General features: G+C 39.7%; 1 protein-coding gene across 2 annotated transcripts; it reads right to left on the bottom strand.

Annotated features, from left to right (window-relative positions):
• Positions 1–9,282: 9,282 nt before the first annotated feature.
• Positions 9,283–23,301, bottom strand: C1GALT1 (core 1 synthase, glycoprotein-N-acetylgalactosamine 3-beta-galactosyltransferase 1). Of its 2 annotated transcripts, none has more exons than XM_041408594.1 (4): positions 22,821–23,301; positions 17,479–17,718; positions 15,246–15,913; positions 9,283–14,043 (listed from the first exon to the last, which is right to left on the bottom strand). In XM_041408594.1, exons 1-4 carry the CDS (start codon positions 22,930–22,932, stop codon positions 13,834–13,836), a joined length of 1,230 nt encoding a protein of 409 aa, XP_041264528.1. In that variant the 5' UTR covers positions 22,933–23,301; the 3' UTR covers positions 9,283–13,833. The 2 variants fall into 2 exon arrangements, with proteins under 2 accessions (XP_041264528.1, XP_041264531.1); XM_041408597.1 differs by lacking the exon at positions 22,821–23,301 and adding an exon at positions 21,508–21,877.
• Positions 23,302–23,344: the final 43 nt, after the last annotated feature.

Here is a 23,344-nt window from a genome sequence, read left to right on the forward strand (position 1 = left end):
TTAGTTACTAGATTTGTTTGCTTGAGACTGCCTTAAATATAAGGGTCTGTACTTCCAGGAGTATTATTATATCTTTTCATGAGACAAAATCAGTTCTAAGATTTAGAGATAAATGAAACTCAAATTTTGAGCCAATGCTACTGAAGTGTGACCTTTTTTCCTAACCAGGAACATGTAGAAATTCAGACAAATGCTCTAATAGGTAATCCATAAAGATTTTCTATTTTGGCATTCTAATGTATGTAAGACCTATTTTAAAGCCATTTGTAAGACTAAAGGAGAGCCCATTGTCCCACAACCCCTGCTTTTAGCAGCTGTAACCTCCCTACACGTGGACAGTGAGGGAGAAGGGAGATTTTTTGCTTTTTATTAGTTTGGCAAAAGGAATCACCAACATCTGGCATGGTTAGCCCTGGGACACAAAGAAACCATTTCTTATTATAAAAAGAGTGGTCAATAAGTGCTTTGACAAGAATAAATCTGGCAAGCACAAGCTCAACATGTGAGTAAACCCCCCAAAGAATTTTGGATTAGCTTGAAAATAACTCAGCTAATCCCAAATTCTGCTGGAATTATTTTGACTGGTGCTCCTGTCTCAGCAGCTTAAAGCTTTCAGGACACTTAAAAAAACACTGCCAGAGCAGTAAAAAACTGATCAACAAATCAGAAAGGCCTCTAGGACGTGCCTTCAGAAGTAGGGGCTGCAAAGGGGGGCTGCAGGGGAGGGAGATGCTCAGCACTGGAAAGGATTTCAGGGATTTTGTGGCCTGGTTGCTGCCTGCAGCCCCTTGGGCTGGCTGAACACACAGGCATGGGTGTGGGGATTGAGCCTGGGGACGGATTTTTCCATGGAAAGCAAATAGCTAGTAATTCTTCTGAATTACATTCATGACATAATTGGTAATTTCAGCTACTTCTTACTTCATTCAGGGCAACTCCCTAGTGCATCATGTTTTCTCAAAGGATAGTTTCTATCAGTCTTAACTACATTGTAAGTTAATAGGTAAGATATATTTCTGCTGACCAGAGAGGCAGTATTTTCAAATTAATTAACACATAATGAGATTCACATATAAAATCTGGGTTTGAAGATTAATATTTTTATTTCAAGCTCCCTCAGAGGACTATGACTGGGTGTTTTTAGTCTGCACACTAAGTAACTGAACAGATCATAAGTGACTTGAGGCAAAGGCTGCCAAAATACACAGCATCTGTAATGACTGGAAAGTATACTGATGAGGGCAGTGCTGGAGGCTGCACCATGTTCTTCCTGAAGGGAACAAACATGTTTCCAAGTAGAAATCTTCCATTCTTTTTCCATATGAACCATACAATATAGTCAATCAAAAGTCACAGTACTTGTTGGACATTCTAGAGGATACAAGTGAACGTGTCTGAGTGAAAGCCATACTCTGAGCAGAGCTGTTGAGAATTTAGCAGTCATATGTCAGGCTTTTTTGAGATTTTTTAACACGCTCAGTGATGTGTCTGATTTGTTTATGGTTCATTAGTTGGTTGAAGCTCTTTCATTTTTAAGAGGAGAAAATCATCCAACACAGGTCCCACCAAGTAAGTTATAGGTTATCATGCAGCAAGGGTGTTGTACTGGTCCTCAAGTCAAGCATAACAGAATTTGTTGTGTCAGCAAGAAGATATCCCAGCATCTTAAATGATGCAGCTGCAGTACAGGGCCCCAAGGACCACAGTGTTATCCTGCAGTGCCACCAGGAGGAAAACAACAAAATGCCTCTGTAAAACAATCAGTGAGACATCAACAGGTTTTTAGAAGGAATATCAAAGTAACAACTTCCAAAACTCAGCTCAGCAGCAGAAGCTGCTTAAATTTCCTCTTAATTCATCTCAAAACCTACATTTTCTACAGACCACTGTAGCTGCTCCTTGGTCTCCTTGGCAAATTCATAAGTTGTTTTAAAACTGGCTTAACCTGAACATTGTGTAAACAGGATGTTCCACAAACCAGATTCTGAGCATTGCAGGGCCAAGGTATTTACACTAAGCAGAAACACAACTGTAAAAAGGGCTTGTATGCACTGTACCGTAGTATGAAAGCCAAAGAGCAAGACACCCCATAATCCCCTTGTGAATTGTGAATCCCCTTGCAGAACCCCCCTCCATCTATAACCATTGCAATACTGCTAAATCTGGCAAATCAAGAAAAAATTCTAATAATCAGTCAATAAATAAAAAGTGAAGGGCTCCAGAGCTCATGAGCCAGTGTCTAAGGTGGTGCAGGAAACAGTAAAGATTTCAGACTCTGCTTTTGCCTTGTGCCTCGACACATCCAGCCGGATCCCTCCTGGACACAACCTGGGGCACAGGCTGAGCCCACCCCTCCAGTCAGCTCAAACTAGCCATGGCCCAGCACACCCATTCTCTGCAAAGCTTCCTGAGGTTACAGCCCTGAGAACAAGGCTTCATTCAGAACATCATCTCACTAAACTCCTTTCTTTTCTTTTTAACTGGTACATTTTGCACAGGGAGATATTTTTTCTTTTATTTATCTTAAACTTTTTTCTCTGGCATCTTGTTCTGTAATGGGAGCCCACTCCAGCACTACCTCTTAATCACACAGCTACAATGGGAGAGTGCAGCATTATTATCACATCTGGAAGTTATTTGTGATATAAAATTAATTCAAACAGTCACGACGAAGATCAGGTCATTCTTACCCTCAGGTGTATGTTGATTTTTCACACTCATGACATGCTAGTAGCACTCATTGGTCTCCAGCTTCTTCATGAGATGCAAAGAAGGGGTAGACACTGATTTTCTCTGTGGTGACCAGTGACAGCACACAAGGGAGTGGCCTAAACTTGTGTCAGAGGAGGTTTAGGTTGGATATTAGGAAAAGGTTCTTCACCCAGAGGGTGGTTGGGCACTGGTACATGCTTCCCAGGGAAGTGTCACAGCACCAGGCCTGACAGAGTTCAAGAAGTATTTGCACAATGCCCTCAGGCACTTGGTGTGACTCCTGGGGCTAGTCCTGTGCAGGACCAGGAGATGGACTTTGATCCTTGTGGATCCCTGCCAACTCAGGATATTCAGTTAATCCACAGTCTCCACCTCCTCTCAGGCAGTCTACTTGCCAGCTGGTTACCAGAGGGTAGCAAGCATTTATTTGGACATTTCCTCCTGTGGGTCTCAACATACAGATTTTGGATGCTGGCTGTGTTTAATTGTGCTTTCTGTAACTAGCTTGCTTCCTGCTCTAATACTGAGCAGATGTATTTGTGAAGCAACAGTGAAATGCTAAATATCAGCATAATGCTGAATGAACATCAAGAGAGTGTTTCCTGCCTTGTTGCATTTGTTTCCTGGTCTTTATGCATGCACTTTTTAAGAATTGCAAATAATTCCTAAGCACTGGGCTTAAGTTATGCACAGGTGCTACAAGCAGCACTGGCTCCACTTTATTACTTAAAAAACCATTTTGGATCCTGTTCTCACATTGCCTATAATCATAATTTTTAACAGTAGCTACCTCCTGGCTGTCAGAGATTAGAAGGTTTTGTAACAGAAAAAGGAACTGTGCCAATTACAGGGTTACCAATACCAAGGAAATGCAAGATCATAGTTCAGCAAGCAATAGATATGGTGATTGTGCAGGGACAGAGAAAAGGACTTCTAGACCCGTAAACTCCAGTGTGCATTAACCAGGACACAACACTGGAAGGAGGGCAAACTCATCCTGTAGTTAGTCATGCAATCTAACAGAAAAATTCCTTTCCCACACCCTTCTATAATATGGGACTATGAAGAGATACTTAGTGTAGTGCTACTCAGAACGGTAAGCAGAACTTTCACAATACCACTGTAGCTCTGGAAGGAAAGGGAGAACACAAAGACTCAAAGGTTGAGATGGGCATGATCCAGCACTGCTGATGGTCAGGCAGGGGCTCTGTGGGCTGCAGAAGGGAGCTGAATGCAGAGCAGCAGAAGGGACTAACAAGACAAGACATGGAGGAGATGAAGGTAAAACATGGAGGTGCAGAGCATGTGCAAAGCTAACAAGACATTTTTAGGATTGTAAGAAAATTCAGGTAGGAAAAGACCACAGAAATCATCCAGTCCGTTCAGGATTCCCTCTGAAAGGAGAGTAAACTACAAGGTTTGCATTACTCAGCTTCTACACTCTTGCACACAGGCAAATATCCTAAGGAAGTGAGTCTCATCCTCCAACCTGACCCTCTTGAACAGTCCAAAGCTCCCGAGGGCAGTCAGGGGGAGAGGTCAGGAAGGTATTAAATACAGAATGTGCTGGCTGGCAGCAGAAATCGAGAAGCTGTGCAGAAAACCCACTGTGAAGGTGTTCCCTTGATGAGGTGCTCCTGCTGGAACATTTTGGAGTTCAGCCATCCAAGCACATTACAAAAGAGTAAAATCCAAAGGGATTGTCCTCTCTTCAGTCATTTTAGAGTCACTCCACTACTGACTGATAACTAGCATGGGACATACACATTCTTCATTCTAGCGCTTCCTTACCTTTTATGCTCATCTTAGAAACAACACTCCTGCATACACAATTATATATTTAAAAGTCAAAGGACTAGCTGGTCCAGCTGAACACGTGTAATTAACCTTTGCTTAACTGCAAAAGCCACAGGAAACCTCCTAATGTTTTTGTTTCATTTATATGCTGCAACAGCTTTCTCAGTCTCTCCTGGGCCCAGACATCTAGCCCACAAATATGTGTGGCTAATAGGATGCAGCAAATTTTTTCCAACCTTTCTTTCATGGTTTTTTTTTTTTTTCATACTGTTAAACATTTGTAATAGTTTCCTCATTTTGCCCTGATGTGAGGAATAAAATTCTTAGATGCTATATGTAAGAGAAAATCATGCTTTCTCCAGTTCTTTGATGCTCACAGGGACTGAGGGTTCTGGGTGGCAGGTCACCACCAGTACCTATGGATCTTTTAGAAAGTTTTTGCTTTTATAATATGTGTAAAATCTACAACTCCAACTCACAAAATTAAACAAACAAAAAAGAATTCAGCAACACTGAAACTGTTCGCTGCAAAGACCAGATCAAACCAGAGAGCCACCACACATCTGTAAGGCTCTGGTTCTCAGTTGGTATTGCTGACACTTCTTGAAGGAGAAGTGCTGGCTGACACATGGACTGGCAGAACTGGGAATTTTGTGCAATTATAATAGGTTTATATGAAATAATCAAGGCTCTGTGAATCTTATTCTTCTGGAGAATGTAGTAGTAGTTGTACCATTACTAATGAGATTCAAATGCTACTTTTGTATAAAGCAAGAAGATAGAGCTGATGCATGAGACTTCTCCCACTGGGAACAGTACCAATTTGTGCACATTCAGATCTACATTTGATAAGACAACGTCTATGTTTGATAAAACAATTTCTGCATTTAGACATCATAAAGCTTACCCAAAAAGAAGACATGTCCAGTGCCTTTTGGGAAATATTTCCTTGAATGAGTCTGAACAAGATATATGAAATACAGCTTTGGAAGCTGGCAAAGATAAAGTGCATAGAGCCCAAGCTGGCCCACAGGGAAATAGTTTAAAAGCAGTTGCGGTTGATTAGACTGACAAATGATGTTTTAATCTGGGTAAACAGACACCGCCTATTCTCTGCAAAAAAAACCCCTGAGTAACATTGGTCAGAAATAGGAACAAAGGCTTCATTGTCCCCAGGGAAGCATTGCCAGCTTCTGAACAGCAGTTTGCTTTTCTAAATGATGTTTGAAAATTTGGTTTAGACATGATTACCCTACCTGTCCTTGAAACATTAACCATATTTCAGCTATGATTTCAACAGATCCTCCAGTGGAATATGTGAAACATGCTGTTTTCAATGGTAAATGGTCAAATGCTGGTGAAGCACTCTCCTGTGCAGGGAAAATTTCAGACCCTCAGGTGTGATTTTCATTTGATTTAGGATTAATCCCTGCAGAGTGCTCATCTGGATTACAAGTCTAGGAAGGATCTAGACTCCAGTTTACAGCCACATCCTCCACTTGAGAAATAGTCAGAGAACAAATATTTAACAGTACTCTCACATTTAGAGTGACTAGATTGAATAAAACATGCATTAAAAAGAATTCACTAGAGACATATGTATTTGTTTTGATTTGTGCCAAGTACTCACTTGGCCCTAAATTAACATTTATGTTAAATCTTATGCTCTCCATCTCCAGGGGCAGAAAGCAGGAAGCCAGCATTTAATAGCACATTTGAGTGATTCCCAGTTAAGGACCCCAAGGGGACAGTGAAAGAAAAAACAAAAAAATCATAGTCCAAGGTTTTAAAGGTGCACTGCACTAATACACATTAATTCCTAAGTCTTTTTTATCAGTTCTTTGACAAGAGGAGGAAGAGTCAAAACCTTGACTCCCTGAGACCAGGCAGGATCCAGCTCTGTTGGGGAACACTGAAAGCACAGGGTGGAACTGGGAAGCAGCAGCATGAGAAGGCTGACATGGTTCTTTAGGTGACTGAAGCTATTGACAAAGCTCCTTTCCTTGCAGTCACTTAAATTTTATCCTAGGAGGGGAATGAGAAGGTGCCGAGGAGTTGCTGGAAGCCAGGTTAGAAATTCAAAGCAGACCGGCCTTTTTGATTTCAAGATGCCAAAGTGGTGGGTTCACAGACATCACAGTTTGGTGTTGTACAGCTGAAGAACAGTACTGCAAACTTACACACCTACTCAAGTAAAGCAGAGTTTACATGAAATAAATAAGCTGCTCACATCAACTTTTGATGTAACAAACACTTCTGTGAAATTCCCATCTCTATTCAGATACGAATTTCAAACTCTATTGCCATGTGCTCATTTTTCCAAGAATGTTCACCTCTGTGTAAAAGTGAAAAATAAGATAGTGACTTCAGCAAAGCTCAGAAGACAGTTGGAAAACTCGTGTTCCTTTCCAGACAACATTGCTACACAATTCCCTCTTCCCAAAGAAAAGATTTTTCATGTTTCTTTAGCACAACTAACTGCTGGAATCTCCAGCCAGTCTGTCTGCAAACTGAGAAATATTTTAAGTGATAAAACCCAGTTCCAACGCTTGCTTTGAAGTGATTGGCTTTAGGCTGACTTTAAAACCTGCTGTAAGTCACTAAGTTTACTGCAGACAGGTCTGTCTGTGGGATCATACACGGCCTTCAGCTCCTGTTGGTACCTTGGACTCCTCAAACACCACTTTGCAGATCAGGTGGTGCAACCATTGACAGAAAAAGGAAACTAAAAAGGAGAAAAGATGGGAATGTTTAAGAGACAAAACACCTAAGCTATGACCGAAGTTTGCAGTACTGTTCTCCAGTTGTACAACACTAAACTGTGATGTCTGTGAACCCACCACTTTGGCATCTTGAAATCAAAATTGACACTTTCTTATCCCCACAGGTGTGTAACACAGAACTGGATGATGCTTTGGTCAGTACAGTGCAGACTCCAGAACTTGAGGCTTCAGCCTCCCTAAATAAAAGAAAGCTTACAGAAGAGCATTTTTGGGGAAGAAGGAAAAAAGGGACTGTCCTGGTCCTGTAGTATTGCAACAAAGGAGGAGCATTATACACAACAGAATAGGGGGCTGAAAATGTCTGAAAAGAGTTAAAAGGAGAGTGTGTGGGGCACAGCTCAAAACCACATTGGGTCCAAATTCCAGTGTTAACAAAAACAAACACAGAATTAGCCTCCCGCCAATGTTCTTTTTACTAATCAGTGAGAAAAACATCTTTACTTTTATTGGCATTTTAAGAAGTCTTGAAGGACTATATATTAGAAAGCTGAAAAAAATTAAGACCTCAGGCTACATTTCTGAATTAAACAACTTTCCCTTTAAAAATGCCAAATATCACCCTAACCTAGAAGTGAGATCCCACAATCCATCTGTTTTCCCAAGTCTGTCTTAAATTTCTATACATGTGTAAAATTGAAAATGTTCACTGCAGAACTCTGATTGTCTCACTCCTCATATAAGTCAGAAAAAGCTCCTCGCCACCAAATTTCAGGAACCCATGGACGGGCTTCATTAAGGTGAAACATTGTCAGAAAGGAAGAAATGCTGCTGAACACTCAGGAGCAAGCACTGGAATGAGCAATTCAGAGGCTTATCTTCCCTGCAGCTTAGAACAAACTTAGCAGTTCCTGGGTGTAAAATGTTTACTTACTTTTTAGTTGGCACTAGTGCACAGGGAAGAGCTCTAGGAAAATTCCCTTGAGCAAATGAAGCTTTCTGTGAGCTGGCTACAAGAGTTTACCGTCATTTATGGACATTTCACTGTGCCTGCAACTTCTGGTAATCAAGTGGGTGAGTCTGTTATATATTAGTGTTAAAAAAAATCCAAAAAGCAAGCAAAGCAAATCTGCACTTATGACACAGTTTTTCTCCAATGTAGCAGCTGTAGCTTTTGCTTTGCTCCAGCACTGGCATTGCCCTGCAATGTGCTGGAGGTAGTCTGATCCTGACAATTTGTAAGTTACAGCAGCACCACTACATAAAAGCACAACCTTCGCCTGAAACTTGACAGGAGCTTTTATGGTCGGTTCAATTGGCTCTTGTTCCCTTAAATATCCCAGCTTTTGAGCTCGGTTAAACTGGCTGTCGCCCGTTTCCTGCACTTTGAAATGAAACAGTTAATTAATCCAGGTTAATAGTATTAGCAGGGTCTATTACAGTACTTAAGGTAATGACACACAGCTGTACTGTGCTTCTGCCAACACCTCGTCCAACAACCAGAGTTCCAGATGTAAAGACACCTCCCAGCTGTCCAAGTGCCAGCACTTCTACTGCTGAATGCTGTTCTGCACAAAAATTTAGGTTAGAAAGCACAACTTTTAAATTTTAACAGGTCTTTTTTATTCAGAAATAAGAGGTTCACTGAAAGAATAAATCTTTTTTTTTTTTTTTTAACAAGATGGTTAATTTTGGACAGTTTTGCTTTATTTCTGAGGTATCCGTTGTAGTCAGCTCACTCAGGAATCTGTAATAATACGGAGACACTGAAGAATCAGGACAATGCAGAAACAGCTGCCTGCTTATGTGAATATGGTACTAGCACTTAATCATTTCACACTTTAAAAATCTACTATCTTTGTTTTCTGGGTAACTTGCTGTTTTGTTAAGAGCATAAATATAGAATCATAGAACCATAACAAGTGAGAAAAACTTTTAAAATTTCCTGTACCCACTCTAGAGAAAAAGAACATTTTTATTAGACTAAACTGTGCTGCTATGCAACACCACTAGCATGCAAAAGGTGTAAATGAAGACAGACATGAACTGCATATGAGATAACTTATTTTATTTATTCAATTGTCAACTTAATTTTGATGTTAAAAATTGGTCAAAGGCACTTCAAAGAAGGTATTTAAGAAACAAATCCTTACGGTGACCATTCCAGACAAATCACCAACTTTTATCTGCCATTAGGAACACAACTACCTATAATTGCAAAGTGAAACATTCACAGGTTTTGAGTGGAGCATACTGTCCAGCAGCAATATTTAATTCTTTTAGACTATTAATAACATTTGTGGAGTATTTTAAATACAGTATGGTAAAACAAAGCAAATTACACTTTTGGAGTTCCACAGACGATTTCTTGACAGAAAAAGGACAAAAACTGCCTTTCCCAGTGGTTCTGTATTGAGGGGGTCTATTTTTATCTGTGCGTGCACTATGAGCATCAGTAACAGGTACAGCAGAGAAATAACCCACACTTTTCTGTCATACAAAGACAAAACACCCTGCTCAGATAACAAAGCATTTATAAGAGGTCTATCAGCTACTCAAATACTGACATTTATACTTCTGCAAGCGTGACAGATCAAATGGTAACAGCTGAAGAAAAAGTGATTTTTAATATACACCCCACAAAAGCAAAGCAAAGAAAATGTCCTTAGAGGCAAAAGTACTGTGAAAAGAGCTTCCACAAAATGAGATGGTATAAACCTCACCAGCATGTAACCTCTTAAATAACACAGACTGCAAAAATTAATTGGGAGTGAAAGAAGAAATTGGTCTTTTTCTGCAAACAAAGATTAATACTCTCCTCTGCAAACAAACACTAATACTCTCCTCTGATTAACACCAGTGATCAGAAAATAACTTCTTGCCATTGTCAATCTTTCTGAAGTGAAATCACATTAACCACTTTCTGAAGTGAAATCACATTTAACCACAAGGTTAAAATGTTACTCTGTCACACATGGGGACACTCCCACATCCACTGCCTAGTAATTTCAAGAAAATAGTTCAAAATTTTTAGATGGGTAATTTAAATCACTATGGTGCCAATGAAAGCTTTTAGGTTTTATAAAATTAAGAAACCTCTTTTAGAAACCAAACCACAGAGAAATAATCTGCACGGCTAAGTAAGCCCATGTTGCTGTGCCTCAGGAAGTCTTTCCATCTGAAATACAGTCTCCTTGGGCTGCAAAAATTCTCAAACTCAATAAATGCTTTCTCAAAGCACAAAGACCTGAGAGTGAAATAGCAGACTACTATTATTAGTGTAATATTGTATGTGAAAATTATACTGTTCACATTCCAACCTTGTCCACTGAGGCTTCTGAAGGCAGTGAGATAGAAACCAATTATTTCAGAGGTATCAGCTCATGGTTATGGCAATACAATTCAACAAAGAACAACAGGTCTCTGTTGTAATCACAGAATGTAAAACCTGATACTTTTCTAGCTTGTCTGGAAAGAAGGATAATTCTTCACAGTGCTGTATAAAGGCAAAAGAAAGAGATTCAGAGGCCTATGCACAAGGACACTTTAAAACAAAAACTGATGTTTGAAGAAAAGGCTACTTATTTCTCCAGACAGGCCACCCATTTATCACAAGGTAGTGTCATCTTGATTTTTTAAGATTTTCTAAGCCTTCTGATGTTTACATTCTTGTAGCAAATTTTCTCACACACTTTCTGTAAATAACTTATTGTTTTGCATTCCTTTATGGAAGAGGAGAAATTTGATGGACTGTTAGTTTGTCCAGTGGCATTGGAGAGGTGGCACTTTCACCCTCCAATCCATTGTCACCTTTAGAAATCTATAAATGTTGGAGTCAGAAAATAAACTTCCCCTTTTTACCTTGAGAACAGCAGCGTGTTTGCATCGTGTTTTTTTGTGTCCTATAGTGACAAGGTACTATGCCCTCAACCTTATACCCTTCAGAAAGGGAACTTGTTCCTTTACTTTTCCAGTCTCTGTGGTCCTGCACATTTTGTGGAAAGGGATATTCCCACCCTGATCTGCTAAACCCACAAGCCTCAGCTGGGCAGCAGATAAGAACTAGAACTGCTGCTGAGAAAAGGCTTCACCCTGAGCTCAGCAGTGGCTGATTTACCTGGTTATCCCAGCAAAAAACCTGTGTGGAGCTCAAATATCCTGCTTCCTCCTGTCCACCTGAGACTTATGCTGGATGAAACTGTAAAGCCAGAGACAGGATAGTCAGGACAGTAAGGAACATGAAGAGGAAATGCTTCAAAGGACAGCACAGGGCAAACATACGACACAAATCTGCAGAAAATATGCAGGATTAGTTCTGCCTGTTGTGGTAGAAAATCTTTAAATCCCCATGGATGAACTGAAGAAGAAAGCAGAAATAAAGGAACTGTACAGTAGCTCAACAGATCTTTTACATGGGCTGAATTTACAAAGAGATTAGGTTGGGATCTCAATTTCATTTTGTAACTTAAGTATTCCTGAATATTTTAACTGCTTGTTTGAACAATGTCATTGGAGTTATCAATTCCATATGGATTTCACAATAAGATTGGTTTGTGCTGCATGTGGGATAAACATTTAGCTCACAGAAGGAAGCACCTTTCAGCATGTTAACATCCACTGTCCTCTGGACAAGCATCCCTCTGACTACAGCAAACTGGAGACTTTTTCCTTTCTTAAACCAATGTAGTTATAATGTTCTACTTAAGTCAATTAACATAAAATAAAGCTCATGTCCTATCAGTACTTCAGAAGCAGTGCTGGTCATAAAGACCAAGAGATTTAACCCTTCAGGAACTATTTAATCAATATTGATAGATGAACTTGGCCTACATTCAGGCAGAGAAGATGAATGCAGCATTTCAATACCATGAGCTGTTTCAGTAATTACCATTGTGCTGCAGAGCAATGGTCAGAAAGAAAGTAATGACTTCACTGTTGGACAACAGAAAGAACTCCAATCTGTACTAGAACTACCTTTGGGAAAAAAAATTCCAGTACTTCATGGTAACATCATCTTCCAGGAACATCCTGAAGGACCAGCAGTAGTAAATAAGGCTGTCTGCTACCACTATGTGCCCTTTTCAAAACAAAGACTGGAGGTAATCAGGTTATGTCCAAATTCATCAATATGATGAAAGTGAAAAACAACAAAAAGATGAAGAAACTTCTGTTCACGTGTGGAATAAAACACTATATGTCACACTTAATTCCATTCCCCATACTGCTATTCACTCAGTTTGAAAAGGAGAAAATCAGAAAGTTTTATATTAACTCTATAAAACATACACTTGACCTCTGAAAAAAAATCAGTAATTAAAACACATATTTTGTGCCACACCAAGAAAGTGTTTCCAGTTAAAAGGCAGAGATACTTATGAAGTAGTGGAGGAAGTAAATGCACTTTGAAAGATTCCTGCATTCCGGCTTGCTTACCTGAATAACTACACCCTTCAGCTTCAAAAACAGTGAAAAAAAGGATCATTTAACACTTTGTGCTGAAAAAGGTAACAAGAAGCAGATACAGAAAACATTTTTTTAAGTGGAAGAAAAAAATGTTCAGAAAAGTGAAATTAAGTACTTCAACCAAAAAAACTGGCTTTGGTGCGGTTTTAAAACAGGACATTTCTGTATCTGAGAATTTTAACTTCTAGTGAACTTAAAATGGAAGCAACTATAATAGTGGCTGAAACCAAGTTGTTACAATGCAACTTCACTAAGATACTATTCTTCCTGGTTTATGTGGCAGGTGGGATGAAAGAATAGAAGACAGACATCTATTTTCAAAAGCATCTACCTTAGGCTGAGAAATGCTAAGATGAATTTTTATATCCATTGAACCAAAAGGATAAGTTAATAAAACTGAAAAAAAAAAAAAAAAGCCACAGGCAAATATGTAAGCAGCTTGCATCACCTCAGCAATTTAAACAACGGTAGCTGTTTCTGGTTTCTCTCCAGAAGAGTATTCCTCCCCAAAAACTTCATATTGTTTTGCACAACAGAATTTAAAATGTTATAAGTAATTCATAGCAGTGAATTCTGTTTCTCAAATAATTCATGTTAATCTCGTGGGTGAATTTCTGCCACTCTGCTGTTAAGGCAAAGCAGATTGAAGAATCTAATTCTGTCTCTCTGCCTTACTTTTAGGGCAAGGTACGCAAAGTAACTTCAAGATGTTGACAATAATTCAGAAAGCCGTTGTGACGTGCTTGACTGGGCAGCATCCAATTTCTAATATTAGAACTGACTTAATGGAAAGGAAATCGAGGAGAACAAAAAAAAGGAACAGAAATAGGGTACGATCATCTGTGAACCTGTCCACTATGGTTTTCATACAAATTCTCCCAAATATTATTGTACAGAGCAACCTCCAATTTCACAGCTTTAGGGCCCCAAATCTTTGTGGGCAGGGCTGCAAGGTCACACTATCCCAAGCAGTCAGAGCCAGCACCAGACTCTATTGTACACACGGTGACAAGAAGTGCTGCCAACTTGATTTTTGAAATAAGAATCGCCAGGAGTAATTTCAGTCCACAAGCTTCATGCACAAGTATGAGGAGACCCTTACTCATTGTACTGGCTTCTTTTTGGTTTTTTCTAAGTCCAATTAGCTCTCAGAAGTTTTTTGCTTTAGTTTTTGATTATTCTCCAGTGCTTCATTTTTGCTCTGCTCTTCTGGATTCTTTGATGAATCAGGATTGTACCTATACAAATACCCATATGGACGAAGATGATAAATCAAATATTCCAAATGATACATAGTCACAGAGTCAACATAGTGGAACGAAACTGCTAGATCAGAGCAGCATCCAGGACCCTGAAACACAAAACACAGTTAAATAATCAGCAAGAATTGCAAAGCGTGCCCTGGATTAAAGATTCGGGGAGAATTCAAAGAAATACTTGATTTAATGGTAAGAAATTCATTACTATCAGTCATATGTATACTTCAAAAATTATTGTTAGGCAAGCAAAATGTACCAGACATATCTGCCAAGGCATCTTTCCAAAATGAAGCTGACAAAGTCTCCTGCTTCTGTGATCACGCCAGTGAAAAACCTAGCTGCCCTCATTAACGTCAGAGCTTTCTGCTTTTCCATACTTAATTTTTGATGCTGATGTTTAAACAGCACCAAGAAGCAGCAAGCAGGCCTAAATGAGTAACATTTATGTATGAAACAATAAATACCTGTTACTTATGTCAGCATCCAGACAGAATGTATAAACAAAATGTGTGTGTACTTGCACCGGTTTGTGTTGACATATTCAGTTTGGCAGTATTGTCAGTATCTAACTTCCTACTGATAAAAACTTGTAACAAGTAATTGCAGAATTTTGTTTTAAATGTCTTTATTTCATTGATATTATTAAGCCCTATAGGATCATTGTTAACACATTTGTCACAACTTATATGTTATAGCTCAAGTTTGAGAACGCTTTCCTGGAGCATAGTTTTGGGGTTTCTTTTTTCAGCAACTTTGGTTGCAGAGTTGCTAATATTTCAAATCCAACTGGAACTAAGATTAAATATTCAAAGACACCAAAGAGAACAATTGCTATATAACTGTCATTCTTTCAATACTTATGAAGTTTGATCAATATAGCTTGACTTTTTCACCAGATGAAGTAGTCTCTATCCAAGCACAGGTATGACAGGACAGAACCACACAGGCAATTTCCATTCTGAATCAGTTACAGATGGAACTGTCCACAGCTCAGCCAGCCATGTACTGCAGCCTTAGCTAAAGCTGCTGCCTCCTGACACACTAAACACAGTATCATACAGCTGGTTTAAGCCACAGAAATGCTTTAGCTGCTGAATAAAAGTATAAAAATAGATTGCTGGTTTACAATGAAAAAAATCTACTTAAGAACCAGACTCTTTTTCAGCTTCAATATGTGAAAAATTCCAAGTTTTGTTCTTGATTTCTTTCACCTAATTCTAATTCACACATCACATGCTCACACACATTGTAAGATGCACTTGACAAAATGGATACCAGGCTCCTCAGGACTTACCTCTACAGCAGGATAGTAATTGTAATTCCAGTACCAGAAGGTTTTTGGTAGGTATCCTCTGATTAAGTGATGCTCTGGGACGAACGGATGAAAGGTTTCTCTACCCCTTGTATCCCTAGAATCTCCTGCCTCCACATTGATGATCTCCATGCATTTTCCTAGTGCCAGATCTTCAATAGAGGAACTGTGAGTGCATTTGTTCGTTTTAAATGCAGCAACAAATCTCTTCAGAGCTTCTTTGCTCAGAACATATCCTGCTCCTCCACTCATGTAGCCCTGTTTCACATAAGGCTTAAACCTTCTTCCGAAGTATATTGGTTGTTCAGGACTGTATTTTGAAAGAAGCCATCTCAAATTGTCCAATATAACATATGTATCATCATCTGCTTTCATAAACCAATCAGCATCATCAAAATAATGGTCATACACATATTGAAAAGCTTTAATAGTCTTCCAGTAAAGTTGGTCCCTGCCTTCTTTGGTTTCTAGGCCCACAGCTGGGAAGTCTTTATTTTCCTCAGAGCTCATAAAAAGTACTTTATTACAGCGTTGGGCCCAAGTGGCCTTAACATGCTTGGCTTTCTTTTCTAGATTTTGAGGTCCAGTCATGACCCAACACAGTATTTTCACCTTGTGGTACAGTCCTTCTGCAATATTTTTATCCTCATCTAAAAAAAGAGGAAAGTTGTAAAACCATATTAGATGTGATTGCCAAACAAACTAACAAAAATTCTTAAAGCTATTTCAATTTCACAAGATAAAGGAGAGTCATATTAAAATGGGTGTCTGTTCAGGGGAGTGTGGCTTTAGCAAACCTTGATTTCTACATACAACCTGCTCAGAGACAACCTCTTTATTGTTGCTGTGTGATGTCATGGTTTGCCTCAGTTACCCCGAGTTTCTCTGGGGTAAATTGGTAAATTCCAATACTTTGTGGTCTTGGAAGACAAATGAAGATTTTAAAACAGAGTATTTTTGCCATTCACAATAAATACAATTATTACAACACAGAAAGGTCAAAAAGCTAATAAGCACTTTTACATAAATATATTCATGTTAACTAACAAAACCTAATGAATATTTCTAAACCAGCAAAATGTGTTTTAAGAATAAAGCAAATGGTAAACCAGAAATAATTTATGAGATTAAGTAATACAGGATACTATGAAACTACTGTCATTGTTGATAACATGTTTTTATTTGCACCAATCCAGCAGAATAAAGACGGTGTGAAACAATGTTTTTCAAAGTATTCATTGCTCTTAAAGAAACATTTTCACCTGATACATGCAGAAAGATTTTAGCTCACATGAAAGAATATTTCATGGACAGTGAAATCTGCCTAACTGGTACTAAAATATTCCTGCTTACACTTTATGCAACTATAGATCAGATTTCTCTGTAACAATGTTCTACAATTACATGTGAAGCACTCACTCATCTTACAAAGTTTGGAGTTTAAATATGTCTAAATAACAAGTTACTTACTAACATCTTCAGAAAATGCATTGGAGTGCAATTTTTCTCATCCAAGCTGTTCCTACTCAAACACTCTCTGTATTTGGGATTTAGAATGAACCCACTTAATGAAATATATAAAGTGTAAAAGTATTCCTGAAGTATTGGAAGGGTCTACCTTCCCTGGAAAAATAAAAATAACCAGAGTGCAAAAGAATTTCTCCGTCTTTGACTGCAAACAGCAATCTGTGCCTGGACTGCTATATAATCAGCTCTGCAAATCATGCCCACAGTGACTCCTTTTGCCCCTCTGCTCCAATTCTGTGTTTTACTAATCATACCAAAAAATGATTGTAAAAAAAAAATATTTTAGCTTTATCTTAGAGGCTAGATCAAAAGTTAGAAGTTGTCCAAAATTAGCTTCTTAAGGCTAAAAAGCAATCCAGCCACATCTACAATGCTAGCAAAGACATCTTAGCAAAACTGCCATTTGGTGTCAAGAATTCATTTGAGAAGTTACTGCTCCACAAGTCTGGATACAGAAGTTGGACAAACAGTTGGACTTGAAGGAAAAAAAAATTACTACTGTAATAAAAATGTAAACAAAGAAAACCACCATTCAGTAGACTTCAGGAGAAAAGTTATTTAGATGTAACCTGAACATGAGGAAACTGAATTAAAGTGATTCATATAAATTCTTGGCAGTGAAGAAGCAATGCTTTGCAATGCATGAAAAGGGAGGACATTTGCTAACCAGCCAGGTGCAACAAAATACCTTTATGCTGTCCAGCATCTGCATTGAAATTCATTTGTCCTTGCAGCTGATTGTTGTCAGTATCTGCTGAGTGTTGACCATGTGGATCATTGTGAAGAACATGAGGCTGGATCTTAACCTGTTCTTCTAGTATAATGCTAAACAGAAGATAGCAGACAAAAAATCCTATTGCTGAGCCAAAAGTGAAGGTTAGAAGGTTCATCAAAGACTTAGAAGAGGCCATCTCCTGAAGGTGAGACACTGTCAAAACCAAGTGAAAAATACATTAGCCTTAACATAAAAATCAAATCTAAAACTATATTAAGAAATCAAGGACTAAATCTCTGAAAGCAGAGAACTCAGTTCTAGCTTGGTTTCAGCTGCCTCGGGCTTGCACACTAATTTAAGCACAAGAGCAATGCAAATATCAATATAAAATTGTACATCCATTGATAGTGGCGCTACATAAAAAAACCTATTAATTACATTTATACAACATTTAAGCAAGAATGTATACACTAAAGTGCAGTAGCTTTATAAAACTGTAATATACATACACTTTTTTATTCTCTTCAGCCTACAAAACTCCACTTTAAAATGTAATACCTAAGTCTTTTACGAAGCTACGAGATGATGATCAATGGCAATCTACAGGTCAAGATACAAAATGGTCACAAGATGTTCTTAAAACTCCAGCCAAATTTATATTACAGGAATTCTTAACATATGTCCATCACAAGCAAATTTTGAAGAGTTATAAAAGCAAATCTACTCCCAAAGTAGGGCAGTTGTCCTTATACTTTTAGGAATTACTGAGGACTGACTTTCAGAAAAAAAGAGTAAGGCAACATTTGAATTTTCATACAGAAACACTAATCTTTCAAAGGAAGAGAAGAAGCAAGTACATCAGCCTTGAAGCCTCTTCTACACTTCAAAACCTTTGTATTCCAGTAATAAAAACACCCCTTCATATCAGCCACACCCTTGCTCCCCAAAACTACAGGACTTCGCTGACCATTTTCAGTGAACCAAATCAGCAGCTATGCCTGCAAAAAGGGACTTCTATGCATCAAAAACGAGTGTGACTTTTAATATATTAAACACTTGAAAACCAATTTCAGGTTGTTGAGGGTTCTTCATCTCTGGAAAGAGTTGAGCTATTTTCTAATAACTCATGACTAACCTATAAAAACATTGACTATTAAATACACACTGAATTCAAGCCAGAGCCTTACAAACAAGTCAGTGATGTTCCCTCCATTAGGATCATTATTAATGACTGTGAGCAGAACCCAATTTAGTTCATGAGGGAGCCCAAAAAAGAAAATTATGGACTGCACAAAGCATCAATGAAAATCATTGATCAGCGAAGAGCTGCAGCCACCAAAATAACTCATTTAGCCTGCACCCCCTGCTCTCACTGCCTAGGCAGCGCATTGGAAACAGTCTGTCCCCAAGCAAACTGCACGAATCACTGTGCAGCAACACACACTCCACATTCCAGCTTTCTGCCTGCTCTTCTGCTCTCCTGAAGGGAGAGCAAAGGATGGAACACACGCAACCTAACATGTGTTGTTAGGTTGGCACTTTCAGAAATCCATCAGATTTACTGTACACATGCAGATCAAGAACATTTGAGAGTGGAGCAGCTCTCACACGTGGTAATGCTTTTCTTTCCACACTGCTAGAAAAAGGAAATAAAATTGAAAACACAACTCAAAGCACAAAATAAAAATCAAGAAATGTACACGGTATGTATATATATATATATATAAATTATTATAACTGTGGTTGATAAGGAGCTGTAATTCTTTAATATGAATGAGCACATTATGCAATTTTTTTATTGTCTTCCCTAAATTCCATACTACATCTTTGTGGAGACAAGTGATTGCCTTTAGACATCACGTCACAAAGTAAAAAACGTACTGTATAATCATTTGTGACCAGGCCTTAAAAAAATTTACTTGGTTCTCAGCTTTATTTCTATTGTCTTTTACACCATTAAATTGAGAAGAAAATCTGAGTATTTTGATCAGGCCCCCCCAAAAAAAAACCCAAAACAAAAACAAACAAAAAAAAACCCACAAAAAACAAAAAATCCCCCATGCATACAAGCAGCCTATGACAACGCAAAGGATCTGCTGTACTAAGATTATTTTTTTGTTTTTGCTTTCCCCATCTATCACCACAAAGTCCCCTCAAAATTTGCAATACACACAGGGAGATGGCCAAAATAAAACAATGCCTTCTTTTGATATATTCAAAGTGGGGAAATATATAAACCCATGCATGCCCACAGGGAACCTACACCACCTTCTACAAGAAAAGGTTTCCACTGTTCTACTTTCCAACATTGGGTGTCTCTCTACCATACAATTTCAGTTATCTGCTCCAACAGCTGTTAAAATTACTCTTGCTAGGAGAGAAAAAATGAAAATAACTTGAAAATAATTGCTGCTCATTTAAGTATGAAATTATGTACAACATAATTCTATAGAAAAAATTAGATGTGCTGGAAATGCTGAAAAATTTAAAAAGTGCACCCATCACATTGGAAATCAGAAGCTGATTTGGCAGTACTTCACACACAAAGAGGATTTCTCAGGGCAGGTAGTAGCTGTACTTCATATTTGATACAAACTGCCCCTAGTTACAGTTTTCAATCTAAAATAATCTGCTTATCATTCTATCAGATTTATACCAATGGAATGGATCACTATGAACATGTGTGGGTATATATCCACATGTTTATAAACTCCAACAGTAAACAGGACAGAAATATTATATTCATTTTTCATGATATCTTGATATTTTACATAAATTGAGTCTCTTAACTTGACAGCATTACACTAGAAGAACCAGAAAATGCCTAAAAGGAAGGTCAGTTGTCAGATGATAAACATCCCCATTCCTTGCTGATATTCTCTTCTACACACGGATTTATTTGGGGGAAGACACGCAAAACAATTAAGGCCAGGCTGGATGAGACTTCGAGCCACTTGATCTAATGAGAGATGTCCCTGCTCATGGCAGGGTGTTCACTTTAAAAGGGGTTGGATGATTTTTAAAGGTCCCTTCTTCTTTCCAACTCAAACCATTTTGTGATGTTATGAGTCTATGACATTTAGATAAGGAAATGTCTATTTTTACTTCTTGAGTTAAAAAACACACTATGTTAAAAAACACCTGCAATAAAAGGCTAGGTTTGAATTTAATTAATGCTCCACTGCTCTATCATGGAAGCTTAAATAAGCACAGATATTTAGATATTCATGCAGGTAGCCCTATTCACATCCATCAAAACAAATATTTTCAAATCCTATCACAATGTAACAGTTATTGAAGATTTGGTTCTAAATTTAAGTTTCATGAGTCAACAATTTCTACATCTTCAAGCTTATAGAAAAACTGTTTTTTCCTGTGTTAGGGGCTGGTGAACCTGGCAGCCCACTGACAACAAGGCTGCTGCAACTCCATGTGCCCAGATCCAGCCAGGCTGACGATGTATTCCCATAGCTGTGCATGCAAAGATGCATATACACATGGCTGACCATAGAGATCAGCACAGATAAAAACAAGCGTTCGTGCAGGCACAAACATGGTCTGGCTGCTCCTCCCCACAGCTGCCCAGGACAAAGGCCTGCTACTGGGGAATATATACACACACACAACTTGGATCATCCCTCTGTAACTGGTCCCAGACCCTCAACCTATTCAGCAACCAAGCCTGAATCCTCAGAGCCCTGCTCCTTGTCAAACTGATGACCCTCTGATCTCACCAGTACCTGTCCCACACTTACACCTGCCTCAAAGCCTGGCTCCCAAGCCTCTTAATCCTACTCCCTGTGTGATACTCACGAGCAACCACATGCTGGCATCCTTGCCAAGCCTGTACCCACGCACTCCACCCTCCCAGTTACGGGCACTGCAGACACACAAGCCTCTGTGGCTTACAGTCCCTGCTCCAGCTGCTGGGCATTTAGGGCCTCACTCACTCCAGTCCCTCCAGCTGCTGGCACAGCAGACACAGAGATCCCTACAACTTACTGTGCATCTCCAGCTGCTGGCACTTAGAGCTCAGTATGTGCATGAGAATAGGGCACAGAGTCCTCTCGCCCAGCAAAACAGCCAGAAAGGCACCTTAATGAGAAAAGAGGACAGACTGTGGCAATCTGGCCTGGGATACAGTCAAACAGACTGACCAGGCCCTTTTATTTTCCCATGCTTGCTCCTCCTCAAATCACCTCTCTTTAGTCCCTCCCAGGAGCACCCCATAATTTTGTGCAGTCACAAGATGCTTTTCTCTTGCATCCCATATGACCCATATTTCCCAGGCAATTAGCCCCCTGGATCTTGTGAGCTGTTCCAGACAGCCCTCCTGGGGACTGCTCTTGCTGCACGTCACACCTGGGCAATGGGGTTGGTGGCTCCTCAGTGACAGATCCAGGGCTGACTCCTCTGATGCGAGCCTTCGAACATGTTCATCTAAATTACTGTTCTCACCCTGCTGTTCCAATAAGGGCTTTAAGGTCACTTCCACAAGCCAATGGAAATTTAAGGGAAACCCATGCAATATGAATATATGCAAGAGCTTGGCCCCACCGCCAAAAGAAAACAACCCAACCACTTTTAAAATTAATACTTTTACACAAACTCAGACGAACTTGGACCATGTACAGAAACACATTAAACCAAACACATTAAACAAAACACAATAAACAAAATACCAAACAAACAAGTGGAAATACCCCAACGCCAAAACAACATAGCAATGAAAAAAAACCAAAAAAACTCCACAACCATCATATCTGGGATTTTGACATTTACAGAATGCAGAACGGAACTCTAATTTTAAACATGTTTATCCCACTATCATTCCATAATCACTTTAAGATTCGATTAACTTAAACCCACGCACAGGGCTGATTTTTTTCTTGTATCCCTTACTCAGGAATCAAGGGGGAAGCTCTGAGGCCCCAAGATGAAACAATGTAAATGTCCTTTGAGAGCTGCATAATCAGCAATGAAATTGATCTCTACCACCACGTCCTTACCAGTCAAGCAACACATCAGAATAATTCGACCAAAATGTAGGAAAAAAACGTAGTTAGCTGTGCAAACACACCTTCTGCTCCTTATGTCACATTTATTGCTAATTGCTCTGTATATTCATATGCTTCTGAAATACAGCTAAATGCACAAATTGTGCATTCGCTAATGTTGTCTGCATCTAGGATTTCTGTGAGCCTCTGCAGTTTCCTAACGACTAACCACAGGTCGTATCTTTCCACTTCAAATATCTAATGTTATAAGCATTTCTGTCAAATTAATTTCTGCTTGTTCTACCAGAAAATACAAACCATCAAAGCAAGGTACTCCGGCATAGGAGGCCAACAACCACACTGAAACGAGACGTGTAACAATCCACAGTACCGGTGAGCTGGAAGGAAGATTTGGCTCCTCCTTCCTCATTCCAAAAGCTGACGCCGTCCTTCGGCAACAAGTGCCCGTGGCCGAAGCACGGCTTCCCAAAGCTCTCCCAGCGCAGCCCTCGCTGCGGACGCCCGCCCAGGAAGTGCCCGCAGCGGGGGCGGGAGCAGCGCCTCCCGGCTCCCCGGCCCCCTTGCTCCCTCCGCCGGGCTCCGGGGGACTCGCGCTGTGCCAAGGATGCCCCTGCTTGGCGCCTCTCCTTCCCGGGAGTGCAGCCGGGCACCTGCCGTCCCTGCAGCCGCAGGTGACACGCAGCGCCCCGGCCGCCTCCTCCGCCCCGTCCCCGCCGAGAGGGGGCACCCTCGGCGCTTTCTTCCGCGTCCCCCCCGCGGGCGGGACGCTGCCCCCCGAGGCCCGACCCCGCCGCCGCCGCCCCCGACTCGCCCCGGCCCGG

Source organism: Onychostruthus taczanowskii, unplaced genomic scaffold, assembly GCF_017590055.1.
Source record: "Onychostruthus taczanowskii isolate IOZ18803 unplaced genomic scaffold, ASM1759005v1 scaffold3, whole genome shotgun sequence".
Lineage (NCBI taxonomy): Eukaryota > Metazoa > Chordata > Aves > Passeriformes > Passeridae > Onychostruthus > Onychostruthus taczanowskii.

Bases quoted from the DNA above. Each gene is read 5' to 3' on its own strand.
- C1GALT1 (XM_041408594.1), bottom strand. From the start codon at position 22,932: ATGAGGAAGGAGGAGCCAAATCTTCCTTCCAGCTCACCGGTACTGTGG. The intron at 15,914-17,478 runs GTATTTTGTTGC...CTCTTTTTTTAG, and splicing joins AGATGCTGGACAGCATAAAG to ATGAGGATAAAAATATTGCA. The intron at 14,044-15,245 runs GTAAGTCCTGAG...TTTGTGTTTCAG, and splicing joins ATTACTATCCTGCTGTAGAG to GGTCCTGGATGCTGCTCTGA.